The following is a 16,532-nucleotide window of genomic DNA, read 5'->3' as shown; positions in this document are numbered from 1 at the left end:
TTTAAATTAATAAAAAAAGAAAATTGAAAAGATTTCAGTGTCTGAATTGATCTTTGTGACAAGGACACCCCCTGAATGCAAAGCTGTAGAGCAGGGATGTCAGTGTTTCTGTTAATGTAATGAGATCTTTTAATCTCAAAGAGCAGCAACTTAAGCAGTATGTGGGGTTTGTTTGTTTTTTAACGTGATAATGAAATGCTGCATATTAAATGACATTTCTCAGGATGACTCTTTGGGCTTAAATTGTTAGAAGTTAATGTGTAAAGTTATGTCCTCTTTCATATTTTCCACAGCCATTCAGTGGACTGGAGTGGAGCATATTTCACAGTTTGAGTGTGAGAGGATTCCTCAACAGAGAAACAGTGAAACTAGCAGAGCCAGAGCTCAGCAAAGGCCAGAAATATTAAAGATCCTACTTTGTGCATCCTCAAAACACGCTGGCACTCCATCTTCTTGTGAGCCCTTGAGGGTCGGCCTCTGTTTCCTCCCAAAGTTGTGGGGGCCTGCTGCATCCGCCACATAATATCTGTGTGGCAACACTTGATGTCTACCAAGAAGAAGGAGAGGAGGCGGCACAAGCAGGACAAGCCGAAACAGTTGAAGGCACAGGTGCAGACAGGGAGCTTTCAGGAACCTGTGTCTGAGCCAGGCTTGCTGCACAAGTGTCTCCTGAACAGCTACCTGCATGATGTAGTAACGCACAGTGATCACACTACTCAGACAATGAGCAGTGTAGTTAATTACCTCCTCCAGAGAGTAGTGGGAAAGTAGTGGGTCTAAATGGATTTGGTTGTAGTCATAGAGATTAAAAATGTTTGCAGACCTACAGTTGCTGTGGATGTCTCCTGTACTCATGGAGCTGATACAAAAATAATGCAAATAAACAAGTGCACAATTTAAACTTAGTCCGACATCATTTCAGCATCTGCAACTAGTACAATTTCAAAGTATGAAGGTAAAACCTTTTGGTGGGAAGGTTTGGGGCAATTTTATGTGTTAAAAAAATAATTAAAAATCTGCTTTTTATTTTTTGCTTTTTCACTTTCACTGACATATTGTGCTGACATATTGCATCGGTGTGTGGTTCTCCAGCTGCACCACAGCACACAGAAAGGCACTCCAGAGGGTCATCAACATGGCCCAAAAAATCATTGGACATCCTCTTCCCTCCCTGAAGGACCTGTACAGCACTCGCTGTCTCAAGAGGGCACGCAGCATCCTACGGGACTGCACACACCCAGGACACCGGGTGTTTAAGCTGCTGCCGTCTGGCAGGAGGTTCAGGCTGCTGAGGTCCCGAACAAATAGACTCAAGGACAGCTTTTACAACAGGGCAATAGCCCTGATCAATGTAAATAGCTGACCTGACTGGATACCTCCCTGGACTTTTTAGGGGGAGGTAACAATGTTTAAAACGATAACAATAATATTTATATTTATAACAAGGTGCAATAATAATTAATGTGCAATAATAACAGTGTGCAATACACATACACTTATTCTTCTTTTTTATACTAAGTTAATATACTGTGTTGTGTTGTTTGTTACGTTGTGATGTGTCATATCGTGTCGTGTTGTGTTATATGTAGTGCCGACGTAGGACAGTTTTTCCAATTTCATTGTACTACTGTACTATGTATGACTGTGCAATGACAATAAAGAGTTATCTTATCTTATCTTATCTTATCTTCACCATGTTTCACTAGTGAAAGATGTCACAGCAGAGGTCAGAGGTGATGTGCGAGTGGGTGCACTTTCACTCACCTGCAGCCGTGCATTCGTTAGCATGAATTCTTGTTGCTTTTTTAAATTGTCATCCATGGATTTGGACAGCAGGACACCCATGGCTGCGTTGGCGTTTCTGTGAATTAAACACGCAGTCATTCAAACGTGCTGCTCTGCTCTCATCACAACAGCAAACAAAATTCCAGAGTCGGGCTTAGAAAAGCCACCTGCTTCAAACTGGATTTGTTTCAGCATGTAGTGACCTCTTCAGTCCTTCAGTGTCTCTTCACTTCAGCTTTAGCTTTAAGCCTCAACTCATTTTAAGCTTTCCCGTTAAGTTAGCGAATAACAACACGACTACTGTCTACACAGAGGAAGTATTTGCAGCCCACCAAAAGGTTTTACCAGAGAAAAAGAGGGGAAAGTGTTTTTTTTTTTTAACTTTTACGCCAATTCAGGATTTTTAATAATGTCAACTCTAAGAAGCATATTTGTTTACAAAATGGTCACAAATAACAGGAAAAGGCGTTGATTTTTGTCAGATAAGACGATGAATTCGCCTCCTTCAAAAATACTGTAAATGCTTCAGCTAGAACCACAGTTACTGCCAAATGCAATAAATACTGAAGCACTTCCACAGGTAAGTGCTTACGAGCTTTATCTTATGATTGCCTATCAGGTATGCTTTTTGACTTGTGCTATGTTTAAAGTGATAAATGTTACAAGGTCAACAGTAATAAAATAGCTGGCTCCTTTTTTTTGAATGAAGGTGATACATGCGTGCAGCTTCATGCATACAGAATGGATGAGGTGCTGCAACTGAGACCCGCCGTTTGTCTTTTCTGGTCGGCGAGTGGAGAATCACACAGGCTGGTCTGCAAAGAGAGCTTTAGGATGCTTCCTCCCACTGTCCACTGCATCGTCCATCCACAGGGTTTGCAGGGCTGGCTCAACCCATGGCTGCCACACCACTAAGATGTTTTCAGAAATATGCAAGCATGCAACAATCATGTTTTACAGTCCTGTGGTCTCAGCCTCAGATGCTTATTAAATCACACAAAGCTCATGTAGAAACAAACAAACGAACAAAATATGTTCTCCTTAATTTCTGTCAACCACACGTTTCCAGCTATCATGGTTGCTAGGCAACCTGGGCAGCGCGACGGAGGCTAGACCGTCCCATTTCACAAGCCTCGCACTTCCGGCCTTAGCGGTCTTTGAGTACACGGCCCTTGAGGACCATTGAGGCTGCGTACTTTAAGGCTGCAGACCCTGAATTGGGATACAGCCATAAAAACCATGAAAAAATATTGCCGTAATATGAAGCGATAGACTTTTTCATATCGTCATCCATATGTGTCGTTATCGAACAGCCCTATTTTGAACTCTCCTCGTCCTTTGAGTGCGCAGTCGCCTTTGTTATATAGCAAGGTATTTAAAATGAATAAATAAATATCCCGTTCATTTCAATACGCATGATCTGAGCATGCGCGGAATGACACGGAGCTATTCTTTGATCTTCTCAAAGGGGAGACTGTGACGTGACGGTCGACCGCACGTCACAGTCTCCCGTGACGGTTGACGTCACCATCTCTGCCACATGAGTCTATAAATAGAGGTGCTTCAACACAGTTTACCTTTAGGACGGTCGCACGTAGAAAACAGTTTTCATTAATCTTGCGCGTGTAGTTAGCAAATATAAACAAATCACGTCTTTCAATCGTACAATACTGCAAGAATCAAGGAAAGCAATAGAGAACTCGTCATCTGTAAACATGTCAAACTCCGCTTGGGGCGCGATTTGCACTGTGGGCACTTATGCTCACAAAATTATGAGAAAAACGTTGGGATTTGATGACCAACGTTCACCCACTGCTGACCAAACTGTATGCGAGGCACCTGAAGTTCGCTGTGGTAACCAAATTTTACACGCGGAACATGAGGTACCATTGCCAGATCAGCATATACCTGAACCCCGCTTCAGCAGCTGCAGAGGACAGCATAATCAGAATAGCGGTTTAAACCAAGTGTGTGAAATTCTTCACCCTGAACATATACAGCAGCAGCCTTCTGTGATTCAAAGACATCAGCTATGGGAAAATTCAAATCGAGATGCATCAGACCCTGCTGAATCCAGGATCTCAGACCTAAGACCCAGTCCCTTGGAAGGGAGAGAAGAACATAATGGGATTCTTCATAGAGGGGTTTCTATCATCAGGAGAGGAACTGGATTTTTAGAACAATCCATTACCACAGTGTCTAACATGTGCAAGTTAGCAATTGTGGCTATTCATCACATGTTCTGGAAAATGGTCGAAGAGGTCAGACATTATGTGGCACATCTGATGTCACATGCTGTAGGATGTACTTGCGTTTGCCTTTGCATTTTATTGTTCTTGGTCAACAAAATTCGAGCTATATTAATTTATTTACTTTCATTTTTAGCACAATACCTTTAATTTTCCTCTATGGAAATGGAAAAGGTGAAGACAACCTAATGTCAGTGCCAACTTTATTTGGCTCTAACTGGACTATGACGATTTTAATTGGGAAATAACTAATAATTGGGGTATAATGGGGTTAATTAGGCTCTTACCATCTCAGTCATGCAAACAACAGTTGAGAACCCAGCCAGTCACGGCAGAAGGCTGCTCCTTCCTGAGCCTGGTTCTGCTGGAGGTTTCTTCCCAACGGGGAGTTTTTCCTCCCCACAGTTGCCAAGTGCTTGCTCATAGGGGATCATCAGATTGCTGGCCTTGTCTCTAATACTGCAGGGACTACCTTACAGTTGTCTCTAATACTGTAGGGACCACCCTACAGTTGTCTCTAATACTGTAGGGACCACCCTACAGTTGTCTCCAATACTGTAGGGACCACCCTACAGCATTAGAGACAGGCCAGCAATCTGATGATCCCCCATGAGCAAGCACTTGGCAACTGTGGGGAGGAAAAACTCCCCGTTGGGAAGAAACCTCCAGCAGAACCAGGCTCAGGAAGGAGCAGCCTTCTGCCGTGACTGGCTGGGTTCTCAACTGTTGTTTGCATGACTGTATTTGCGCTTGCCTTTGCATTTTATTGTTCTTGGTCAACAAAATTCGAGCTATATTAATTTATTTACTTTCATTTTTAGCACAATACCTTTAATTTTCCTCTATGGAAATGGAAAAGGTGAAGACAACCTAATGTCAGTGCCAACTTTATTTGGCTCTAACTGGACTATGACGATTTTAATAGGGAAATAACTAATAATTGGGGTATAATGGGGTTAATTAGGCTCTTACCATCTCAGTCATGCAAACAACAGTTGAGAACCCAGCCAGTCACGGCAGAAGGCTGCTCCTTCCTGAGCCTGGTTCTGCTGGAGGTTTCTTCCCAACGGGGAGTTTTTCCTCCCCACAGTTGCCAAGTGCTTGCTCATAGGGGATCATCAGATTGCTGGCCTGTCTCTAATACTGTAGGGACTACCTTACAGTATTAGAGACAGGCAGCTGTTGTTTGCATTCAAAGCCACATAAATAAATTTGAATTCTCAATGAAATGAATGGATTTGATTTGATTCCTTTACCTTCACAGAATCCTTTTACTTCAGTTTTGTCTTCTGCTTCTTGGTAGCAATAATAGTTTTGTCAATTAAGCTTTCTTTCCCCACCTGCAGCATGCACCTATTTTCCACTTTTCTGGATTTGACAGCACTAATTAGAGCATCTGAGTGCTCACCCATCATTTGGTTCAGTCCAAGCCATAGCTAATTGTTTGCTGGTGGTTTGAGTTGGTTGTCAGTCCACGCAGGAGTCTGATTGCTCCGTAAGGTGAGAAACATCATTTCATTTTATTTTAAAATTTCATCAAAATACTAAATTCATTAGTTCACTTTGGCAGCCCCCAGTTTTATCCAAACCACAGAAGCCACAGGTGTGCTTAGTCATTACATTAAGCCTGTACATAATTCAGGCAGTTTTAGAATATTGGACCTCCTTTTTAATCACAAATTTAAAAACAAATCCTTCAAAATCTGTCTCATCATAATAAATATACATTCAAGTGAACATTAAATTCTCTTACTTTAGGCTTAATTACGCAGAACGTTTGATCAGGAGGACATCAGGTGTTTTAGGAAAGTGATTTGGAGGTATTCATGCCATTTAGGGTCCAGTAGGTGGCAGCATTGACCAAAGATTCTCGTCACAGTCTCACAATTTTTAATCTCCTTTTAACACATTTTTCACACATCCTGTTAGTCAGACAGCATCTCTGTATGCATGAAGCTGCACGCATGCATCACCTTCATTTAAAAAAAAAAAAAGGAGCCAGCTATTTTATTACTGTTGACCTTGTAACATTTATCACTTTAAACATAGCACAAGTCAAAAAGCATACCTGATAGGCAATCATAAGATAAAGCTCGTAAGCACTTACCTGTGGAAGTGCTTCAGTATTTATTGCATTTGGCAGTAACTGTGGTTCTAGCTGAAGCATTTACAGTATTTTTGAAGGAGGCGAATTCATCGTCTTATCTGACAAAAATCAACGCCTTTTCCTGTTATTTGTGACCATTTTGTAAACAAATATGCTTCTTAGAGTTGACATTATTAAAAATCCTGAATTGGTGTAAAAGTAAAAAAAAAACAAAAAAACGCTTTCCCCTCTTTTTCTCTGGTAAAACCTTTTTGGTGGGCTGCAAATACTTCCTCTGTGTAGGAAAAGGCCCACCAGGTAGTGAGCTGAGCAGAGCCAAGTGTGTAAACTACCAGTGGTGATGTCATGCGCTGCATCTTTGAGCTGCAGTTTAGACTAACTTGCTGAAACCACAGAATTTCCTGTGCCATGAGATATTTTTACTGCAGCAGAACTGATGCATTGGAAATAGCAAAACGACAGACATGCAGAAGAAATGTTAGTGATAATATCTTACAACCTACAATAGTGTGGCTTTCACCTTTTAACATCATTTGGTGGTTTTCAGTTTGATTCGTTTTAAATCACATGGGTAAAAGTGCAAAGGGAGGATGTAAACTTTGGTGATGGGTGACGAATTAAGGCAAATCTCAGCAAAAATGTCTTGGTGAGGTGTTCGGCTACCACATGTTCTCTTCAACATGTTATTGATGTTAATCTTAAGTTCCCTAGAGCTTTAATGCAAGGACTGAAAATCCTTCTTTCCTGTATGTGGTGAGAACAATGCAACACACCGGTCTAAAGCTGACTTGGATTTAGTAGTGACTAAAAGGATATGATTTACATAACTGCCAATGATGCCTCCTGTGGGTTGAGGTAGTGTCATCCTGGAAGAGAAGATGGATATGTTTCATCATTAAATGAAGGTGATCACTCTGAACAACTCTGAAGTCAGTAAACTGTCAGTGTAAGGGGACCAAAACTATGCTAATCAAATGTCCCTGTAAAGAAGCAACTGGTTCCTAATAAAAGGCTTTGTTCTCATGAAATGTCATTAGCAGAGCTAAATTATGACTTTTCCATACAGACTTTGTGGCATACTTTCAGAGGTGATCCATGCCGTAGGCAGACCAAATTCCATCTTCAAGCCTGAAGTTGACTTAAGCAGAGGAGAAATGTTTCAACATGCCCTTTATTTGGAGGAGAAATGTGTTCACAGGGCAAGCGAGCCACTCTTCCTTATAAGATGGCTGTAAAATGTAGAGAGGGAAATCTGACCGTAAATAATCTGACAGCACTATGAAGTATGCATTCCTAAAGACTTAGAAACTTTTAACATCCAGATTTGTCTTCTAAAATTTGGCATCAGCAGGCCTCTTCCTTTGTTCTTTAAAGTGATTTTTTTAAACATATGGGAATTACTGTATGTGGTTTGTAAGCAGAGGAAGGCTAAAAGATGCACATTATGCCATTTTTGTATCTGTTTGGGAACTGTGGCAATTTTGATGAAGGATTTTAATCATAATTACTCTCAGTGCAAATAAATCTGTTGAAACTTGATCAAAAACGGCTCAGAGAGATCTTCAGATAGATAGATAGGGATGTTTTCTATTTGCACTTTTTCTGTTTTTATCCTTAGCATTTGGTTTTCAAACTTTAACACAGCTGCTCAACTCTTCTGCCACCGGTCTTTGATTTGAACTGGCTTCTGACTGCTTGCCTGTCTCTTCCCAGAGAGTAGTAGTGAGTGGGTGTGTGGCGGGGGCTTGAGTAAATGAGGCCATTTGGCCAGTTTAGCATCATTGTCAAGGCTAGACACAAACTCTCAAACAGCTTGTTCTCAATACACATTCAAAGCTGCCGAGAGGGGTCGTGCCCCCCCCTCCCCCCAGCCCGCATTTTTTTTAAATGGTTGCTGTCCGTTTTCTTTGGGAATGCAGGAGAAAAGTAGGGAATTAATATTTTTATGGGTTTCAGGTCTAGTACACGCATACTGTGTGCCTTGAACATAGCAGAACACCAGTTCTTGCATCAAAGCCAAATCAACCGCCTTTCTGTCTTTGAGGGCTTTAAAGGTGTGTTCAGACGTGATTTCTACCATCTACGTGTAAATGCAGTCAATGGACCAAATAAAGAATGGAACATACTAATTTATTGGATACATTTATGGTTTAATATGATGGAAAAATCTTATTTCTTCCCAAGACTCAAATTTAAATAGCAGTGTTTGGAAAAAAAAAGCAACAAATGGTTGCACACAAGCCCTTTAAAAAGAAAAATAAAGAAACTAAATAGCAGGTAACCCCCCCCCCCCCCCTCCCACCCCTCAAAAAAGGCCACCCCTCTTCTTATGACCAATCGAGTTCAAGGCCCACAGATCAAGGATATAAACTCCTGAGTGTTCTCACTACAGTTTGACCATTTCAAGGCTGGATTTGGTTTAAAAGCTTGAGGGATTCACAGGGTGATTGTGATGGAGATGACAGGAGGACATGATAACCTGCACCATATCGCTGGTAAGTTCAGTTATCACACCATGTACTGCATGAATGTGCATGTTTAAAATGACACACAAAAAATCTTCTAGAAAGACAATAAATTACCTTATTTTTCGAGCCATAAGGCACACAGGGTTACAAGGCGCACTGTTGAACAGTCTGTTTTCATACATAAGACGCATTAAGCGAAACAAAACCATCAGATAAGTCATTCTTCTTGCTTCCTCCAATTCCGTACCATTGATTCATTAATGTTGAATTCTCTGGCAGCTGCTCTATTCCCATGTATATCAATGACTAATACAAAAAAAACGTAATTTTCATCCTCCAGCTTCACTATTTTTTATGCTAACATAGCTATGTCGTTAGCCATCACGTACCACATCATTATATACCAGGTAGCCCAACTTCAGTAACCCTAAAAAAGTCACTGCTGTTTACTTCTCTGTCTTCATTTATGTTGGAAGTGATAGCAGAGCAGTACGTTTTACTTGTTTCAGAAATCTCTCAGTCAGAACATGCTATATCATGTTTAGGTGGAAACTAGCGCGCTAACTTCTAACTTTGTTAAATTTAATAAATTCTGTTTTCATGGATGGACAGAGTTTTGGGCCAATCCATCAAGTGGTGCAGGTTCCTAGCTTACCAAAGTTGTACTAAAACATTTTTGACAGATTTTTGAGCGCCGTCTACCACATAAAATTAGTTTGAGGTCAGTAAGCACAACCAGATTCATACATAAGGCGCACTGTCGATTTTTGGGAAAATTAAAGGATTTTAAGTGCGCCTTATAGTCTGAAAAATGTAATGATTTGTAGGTGAATAATAACTTATGCGAGATGAGCACCCAAACTAACAACAATAAAAAAAAAAAGGGTAAACTCTTACAGAGAGAGTGTACATTCATATTTTATTGGCTTGAGGAGAACTGTTGATCCTGTGGAAGGCCTCTTCAGATGTGGAGGCTGGCTTTTCATGCTGCAGTAAACCATTCCCAGGTTCTATCAATACAGCTGCAGAACTGTTTACATGTATACTTGTATTCTTTTTATTCATTTCCAAGACTCCAGTTTGAATGAGAGCATGTCGTTGTTAGCTCACCCATACCAGCCCAGTGGCATCAGGGTGACCCTGGAGAACGCTGATCTCTGGCAGTCCTTTCACAGCATCGGTACAGAGATGATTATCACAAAACATGGAAGGTAATGAAGCTGATACTTGGAACATGTTCTGCTCACTAAAGAGTGCTTTGTGTTGTGCCTTCAGCAGTTTTTCATGACATCAGTATTTCTCACAACAGCTGGAGAACTGCTAGAATGACTAGTTTGGCTCACTGAAAATCTTTCTGTCTTTCAGTTTCAAGAAGTTCTTTTAAGGTGTTGCTATATTTTTTTTTAGCAGTCTTTTTCACTTTAATTAACTTTAGTTAAATTTTAGTTGACTGCATTGGCGTTTCTGATACTATGTGTTATCTGCTTATTTGAACGTTGGGCGATATGATTATTTGATCCCCCTGCTAATTCACTTCAATAGAAATGAACATTTTAATGGTGAGAGACAGAACCATAAAAGTTATTAACTGATGTGCATGTAATGGAGTGAAATAAGCATTGAGTGAAATAATCTCACGAGCGATTTTGGCCCACTCCACTTTAAAGAAACTCTGTAACTCCTTCAGGGTTTTTTAGCTGCCACTTGGCATTTGATGCTTCAGCTCCCTCCACAGACTGTCTATAGGACTGGGGGCTGGAGAATGGCTAGACCACAACATGGCCTTAGTGTGCCACCTCTTTGTTGCCTTGGCAGTATGTTTTGAGTTACTGACCCATCTTCAGTGTTCTGGCTGAGGCAAGAAATGGTAAATGGCCTGTATTTGTATAGCGCTTTTACTAGTCCCTAAGGACCGCAAAGCGCTTTACACAATCAGTCATCCACCCATTCACACACACATTCACACACTGGTGATGGCAAGCTACGTTGTAACCACAGCCACCCTGGGGCGCACTGACCGAGGCGAGGCTGCCGGACACTGACGCCACCGGGCCCTCTGACCACTACCAGTAGGCAACGGGTGAAGTGTCTTGCCCAAGGACACAACAACCGAGACTGTCCAAGCCGGGGCTCGAACCGGCAACCTTCCGATTACAAGGCGAACTCCCAACTCTTGAGCCACGATCGCCCTGCAGTAGCAGCGTCTGATGTCTTTGAGTTAAATCCTAAAGAATACACATATAAAATGACTTCTGTCAGTCACACTATAGCTCACTTGATTGAGTGACACGTGCAACCCATACATGCAACAGGGGTCTGGTGTTATTGTAAATGCACACCTGTGGCAATTTAGTAGGTATTTACAGGTAGGAATAATGAAAATACATAAATGGATGCTGACTCTTATATTGCTGCTAATACCTGAATATATTAATGTATTTTACTTGTAATGGTATATTGTGGTATTGCTACTTTAAATAAAAGAAGTACTTCCCCTACCATTAATAAAAGCAGATAAGAAAGCTTTAAGTTGCACCCATCTTTAAATCTTTGCCTATTGATTCAGGAAGAGGTTGCTTTTGTTGTTTAATAAAGCAGACTGTCCCTTTGCAGGGAGTTCACTGTGCTATACAGTTAAATTTTCTATCGCTGCTTTTACTTGCAATCAGACAACGCAGATGCATTCACTGGAAGACAGACACGGGCACTTCAGGGAGTAAACTTGACTTGCGTCTTTCATAGTCATGGCCTGTCTAGCCTCTCCATGGTATTCCCTTTCCTTAATCTGACAGCAGCATGTGAATGGCTTCATGTCTCATTGGATTGAAACTTGAAACTGCTAATTTCTAGTGTCAACGCTCTAGAACACAGAGTAGAAAATAACATGTGTAACTTTGAAGACGAATGTTACACATCCAGTGGGTACAGTTAAATAAATAGTCAAAAGGACCTCTGTGTTTTCCTTAAAACACTTCCATGACTCCAAAATAAAATATTATTTCCAGGAACGATGTGACGCACACAATCTGGTTACTAATCCAGCAGCATTTTCTCATTTTACTGAAAATTAGAAAAGACTGCTTTTCAATGAATTCAGTTTATCTTCATGTAGCTTCCAGAGTGTATTTTCTTTTAGTTTTCAAAGATCTCTCTTTGCTCTACAAGGGCCCGACACCCACATTCGAGGACATTATACTGCCACTGTTCTATCGAAATTTAAAACGAATGTCCTCATATGTGGATCTCATTTTTCTCAGAAACAATAAGTCAGGTAAAATGCCATTAAAAGCGTTCAGGTCTTAGGGGGTTAAAAAACCTTGGTGGTGACAATACAAGGTCCTGAAAAAGGACTACACAAAGTGCATTTTTACATATTGTTTCATGCAGGCCACATAAAAGTGGATGACCTGTTTTGTGCGTCATTTTGTTTTTCAGGTTTCTGGGTAGAAGAAACTTTGAAATGGACCTGCATGCAAAAAAGAAATCCCCAAATTAAGTGTTTAAAAAGTTGTTTATTTTTAATTTGAGCCACATTTTTGCTTCTGACTTGGTGCGTGCCTTTTCAGGAGGATGTTTCCACACTGCAGCGTCAGGGTATCCAGGCTCCAGCCTTTTACCAACTACGTCATCACGATGGACATTGTTCCTGTAGATGGCTTCAAGTACAAGGTATGATCGCATGCAACAAGCGATGATTGTGTGCTGTAGCTAGTTCGCTCCCACCCACCCCCCTTCTTTCTTGGCCTTAAAGTGAGCCGAGTGCTGTTTGTAAAAGGCTGCAGTTTGGAGCCAGACCTCAGTCTGCCCGTTCTGGGTCGTTCACTGCTGCATATCAAAGCAAGCCTATAAGTGCAGTCTCGGCTGGAAGCCCAATCAATTAGCATCACCGATCAGTGAATGAGGAGTAGTTGACCTTCCATAGATTCAGCAGCTCATGCATTGTTCCCTTTAATCATCCCCATCCAACTGGGTCACTCCCTTTTAGCATAGTGTATTGGGTTGTCAAGTACTGTAAGGAGTGCTTTTTTTCTTTTTCTTTCTCTCCCCCATGTGTGAGTTTGTAGGGTTTTCTTGTGGTTCGTGAAGAGTTTGCTTAATTATACACATCCTGAAGTCTCACACTTGAATCTGCCCCACTTCACTATTTCTCTGTAGTGGAAAAAGGAGCATTGGGAGATCGCAGGAGCAGCAGACCCCCACCCCCCGTGTCGTACATACACGCACCCAGACTCTCCTGCGCCAGGAAGGCACTGGATGAAGCAGCCACTATCTTTCCCCAAGCTTAAGCTCACCAACAATACCTTGGATCAGCATGGCCATGTAAGACACCCCCCCCCCCCCCTTTTTTTTTCCTATATTGTCGTCTTCACTGTATTTGACCATTTGCTTTCTTGTCCTTACAATCAGATCATCCTGCTCTCCATGCATCGCTACTACCCGAGGTTTCATGTAGTCCAGGCAGATAACCCGTACACTCTCCGCTGGGGCTCTGTGCAGAGCTTCTCATTCCCAGAGACGGCGTTCACTGCAGTCACTGCTTACCAAAACCCAAAGGTTCAAATCTGCCAGAAACAGTCAATAACATTCAAATTTTTGTGCAGAACATCCTTTTTATTTAACAGAATTCTGCAATGCCAATTCAACTGTCTTTTCTTGTTTCTTCAAAGATTACCAAACTGAAAATTGATCACAACCCCTTCGCTAAAGGCTTCAGGGAAGGAGGCACTCATTCTCACAGTAAGAGGTAAGAATGCCTCTCAGGAGACTTAAATTTTGTTATACTTTTCAATTTGTTTTTCTTAATTTAGGTCATTGTAAACATGAAATTAACATTAATTGGAAAGAACATGTAAATTATTATATACGATATATTTTAGGTTGTCAAATAAAAGCCCCCGTGCTAAGAGACCCACACTGGACAGGGATGACTTGAGCAACAGCTCTCCAAGTAAGCTTCTGTAATGTTTATCTTCAAGTTTTTACTAAATGAATACTAAAAGAAAATGTAAGAAAATAATTTATGGTGATGTAAGTTGTGCCAAAGCAGTGTGAAAATGTGGCGACACTCCCGAGATTTAAATGTTGCATTTCCCTCTTAGGCCTGCAGAGGATGCTCTCCACCTCTCAGTTCACACAGACTGAGGAGAGTCGGGCCTCCACACAGCAGTCACTGAAGGGAGGTCACCTTTCAGGCTCAGCTCTGGAGCCGTCTGAGAATATACACGTTGAGCCCCTGGTGCTGCGGGAGTACAACTGCAGCAGTGATGAACAGATGGTGCCTGCTTCCGTGCCATACCAACCATACAGGTCTGATTTTAAAAATAACCAGTATTGTTTAAATGCTTGGTACACTTCTACCCACTCAAAGACTACCTGAGATCAAGATGAATAGCACCAGGCATCAGTCACATTACATTTAACCTCCGTGTGACTCTTCCATGCAGGTCTGAGTATGGTATGCTCCCATACCCTTCCAGAGATCCAGACGGTGCGCAGATCATCCTCCACCCCCCTCCTAATTCACGTTCTGCAGTTGAACCTTGCATCCAACAACATGGCTACTTCCACCAGTATAACACCACAGCAGACTGGAGCCAGAGCCCTGTCCTGTCATACACAACTTGGTAAAGATTGATCTTTTTTTAAGGTAGTGAAATTGTTGGATGATGACGATACGAAAGAACTAAAGGATTGTGATAGACATGGAGGAATAACTGACCTTCCACTTGTTTTATTTCCATTAGCTTGGATTATATACAGCAGCAACTTAAAATAGTCTGTTTTAATGGACGAAAAAAAAAATCTGTTTAGCTTGAGGTTTTAGCTTTTGTGTTATTTTGTATTTTATATATATATATTTTTTGGTCAGTCTAACTTGAGATTTGTCTATGCTCAAGTTTAGTTTTTTTTTTTAAAGTTAACATGTATATTGTGTTTTTGTTTTGTTTTTTCTCTCTCAGCTGAGAAATAAATGTGAGAATGAATGTAAAAGTGAAACGATCCATTCTGTTCTATAACACACCTACCTCACACTTCAATGAGTCCAATTAACACCATGTGCAACAACGTGTCAGACACCGTTCAAGAAGAACGGAGCTATGATAGACTGCCCTGGCGTAGTGTCTGACTCGATAAAGAAATGACAGACTACTAGTGTGGAAATGCGATCATAGCCTGGCATGCTTCCCTAGCAGAAGGCAGGAGCGTCTGTCCTGTAAATGTTTTACGAATGACAGGGCAAAGCCATATCTGGGACATTCATAAAGCTTTAGGGAGCAGACACTGCAGCAAGTAGTTTTCTAGAACATGCGCGCAGACTTGCATCTTTTTGTGTTGTAGATTTGAACTCCTTTTTTTCCCTTCTTCCTTTAAACAAACGCACAGACACAAATGGTACCAAAACTGGAGCAGTGTGTACTTGAAGGGCTAGCTGTGACTTACTTTTAGTTGGAAGTTAATTTAATTTAACCCAGGCAAACTCCTTATTGTGTTTTTGACTTATGGAACATTTTTTGCCAAACATAACTTGTAGTCCTTTTAATTTTAAGTTGGGCAACTCTAGCTTCTGAGAAACTAACCTGGAATTTTAACATGCACTTTTTAAAGCGGTGGAAATACACTTGTGTAAGTGACTGATTTCTGACACCATTAATTCATGTTTAACGGGTCATCTTTCTGAATTCTATCATCTTTTTTTGATTTGGTACCATTTATGCTGCCACCAAAAATGTACATAACATCCATATCTGATAAGTTATTGCAAAGCAGACTCTGCTCCTGTAGTTGCGAACATCTCAGATTGCACTGAAGAAAAATTACCTTTGGATCACTTGCAAGGAAGTGACAAGATCCGAGTGACTTTCTCGGTCACCGGTTTCAGGTCATACTTCATAATCATCAGTGGTCATCATTCTAATCACATGTGAGGATCAGATTGGGGTTTAAAACGCCACAAGGTTAAAGGGAAAAATGCTTGTGCCCTTTGGGTTTTTTGTTTATGGTGTTTGGAAAGAGTTGACGTGCCATAAAGTCAGTTACTGCTTCTGCTGAGTGTCCAGAGGGCAAACAAACCATTCATTACTATACCTTATGAAGATTAATGTTGTGTATTTGGTCAGCTATTTTAGATGAATTCAAATTAGAATTAAAAAAGGAAAAATTACTGTACGTTCACTTCTGCGGGCCAAGTGCTCTACAGCACAATAACTGCCATCACAGCTAGCTTGAGGGCGGTGGCCATAATGGACTGTAGGAAGGCCTTTATCGACCCTGCTGCACATCTATTTAAACCCTCACTAACGCACACTGTGCCCCGAAGAGAGGTCAGCATCAGTCAGGTTTGATTCATTATGGTCGTTCTCGCTGCGGCCTGTGCCTTACACAGTGCAGAGGAATACATTGATTGGCTTTAATGGCAACTTAACCCACACATGAGGTACAAGGGATCCAGACAAAAAGGACAAAGAGAATCAATGTGGAAATTCAAACTGCCTTATATGGATACATATTTGCCCGTACGCTTTCATTAATATCCACGAAGTGTCAAAGAAATGCTGCTTTTGATGGTTTGTGTCATAGCAAGTCTAGATCACTTGACAATACTAGGTACAACACAAAATTAAAATTCGCAAATATTTATCCACTCAAGCCTCCCCATTTAAAATTTGGTCAGGAGTACGCCTCAGATTTTCTCTACCAATAACAGCTTTTAGTAAAAACTAGTGCCAGGTTTATGGGTTTGCGCAATGCTGCTTGCATCCATATTCCCCCTCGAGTCATTTGACGCAATGGTCAAAATGCAAAAAAAAAAAAAAAAAAAAAATCAAGGCTACAAAGCATCACTCTGCAAACAGGACAGTTCAACCTCTAGTGTTTTATGGACAACATGTAAGTTTCACCAACTTGAAGACCGCTGCTGTCTGT

At 41.1% G+C, this 16,532-nt stretch overlaps 1 protein-coding gene across 2 annotated transcripts; it reads left to right on the top strand.

Annotated features, from left to right (window-relative positions):
* Positions 1–4,714: 4,714 nt before the first annotated feature.
* LOC147325803 (T-box-containing protein TBX6L-like) lies at positions 4,715–14,594 on the top strand. Of its 2 annotated transcripts, none has more exons than XM_086300510.1 (9): positions 4,715–5,534; positions 9,682–9,820; positions 12,176–12,278; positions 12,765–12,929; positions 13,017–13,163; positions 13,277–13,353; positions 13,487–13,557; positions 13,709–13,916; positions 14,054–14,594. In XM_086300510.1, the coding sequence occupies exons 2-9, from the start codon at positions 9,702–9,704 to the stop codon at positions 14,235–14,237; spliced, it is 1,074 nt and encodes a 357-aa protein (XP_086156636.1). In that variant the 5' UTR covers positions 4,715–5,534; positions 9,682–9,701; the 3' UTR covers positions 14,238–14,594. The 2 variants fall into 2 exon arrangements, with proteins under 2 accessions (XP_086156636.1, XP_086156635.1); XM_086300509.1 differs by lacking the exon at positions 4,715–5,534 and adding an exon at positions 8,437–8,636.
* The last annotated feature ends 1,938 nt before the right edge of the window (positions 14,595–16,532 follow it).

This window comes from Aulonocara sp. 'chitande type north' Nkhata Bay, linkage group LG7 (genome assembly GCF_057382095.1).
Source record: "Aulonocara sp. 'chitande type north' Nkhata Bay isolate Kocher_YH1m ecotype deep benthic linkage group LG7, A_spYH_male_GT1.1, whole genome shotgun sequence".
NCBI lineage: Eukaryota > Metazoa > Chordata > Actinopteri > Cichliformes > Cichlidae > Aulonocara > Aulonocara sp. 'chitande type north' Nkhata Bay.
This window is presented reverse-complemented; position numbering and strand designations above follow the sequence as displayed.

Excerpts from the sequence above, each read along its gene's own strand:
- LOC147325803 (XM_086300509.1), top strand. The coding sequence starts at position 8,594 with ATGGAGATGACAGGAGGACATGATAACCTGCACCATATCGCTG. Across the intron at positions 9,821-12,175 it reads ATTATCACAAAACATGGAAG|GAGGATGTTTCCACACTGCA; the intron begins GTAATGAAGCTG and ends GTGCCTTTTCAG. Across the intron at positions 13,354-13,486 it reads ACTCATTCTCACAGTAAGAG|GTTGTCAAATAAAAGCCCCC; the intron begins GTAAGAATGCCT and ends GATATATTTTAG.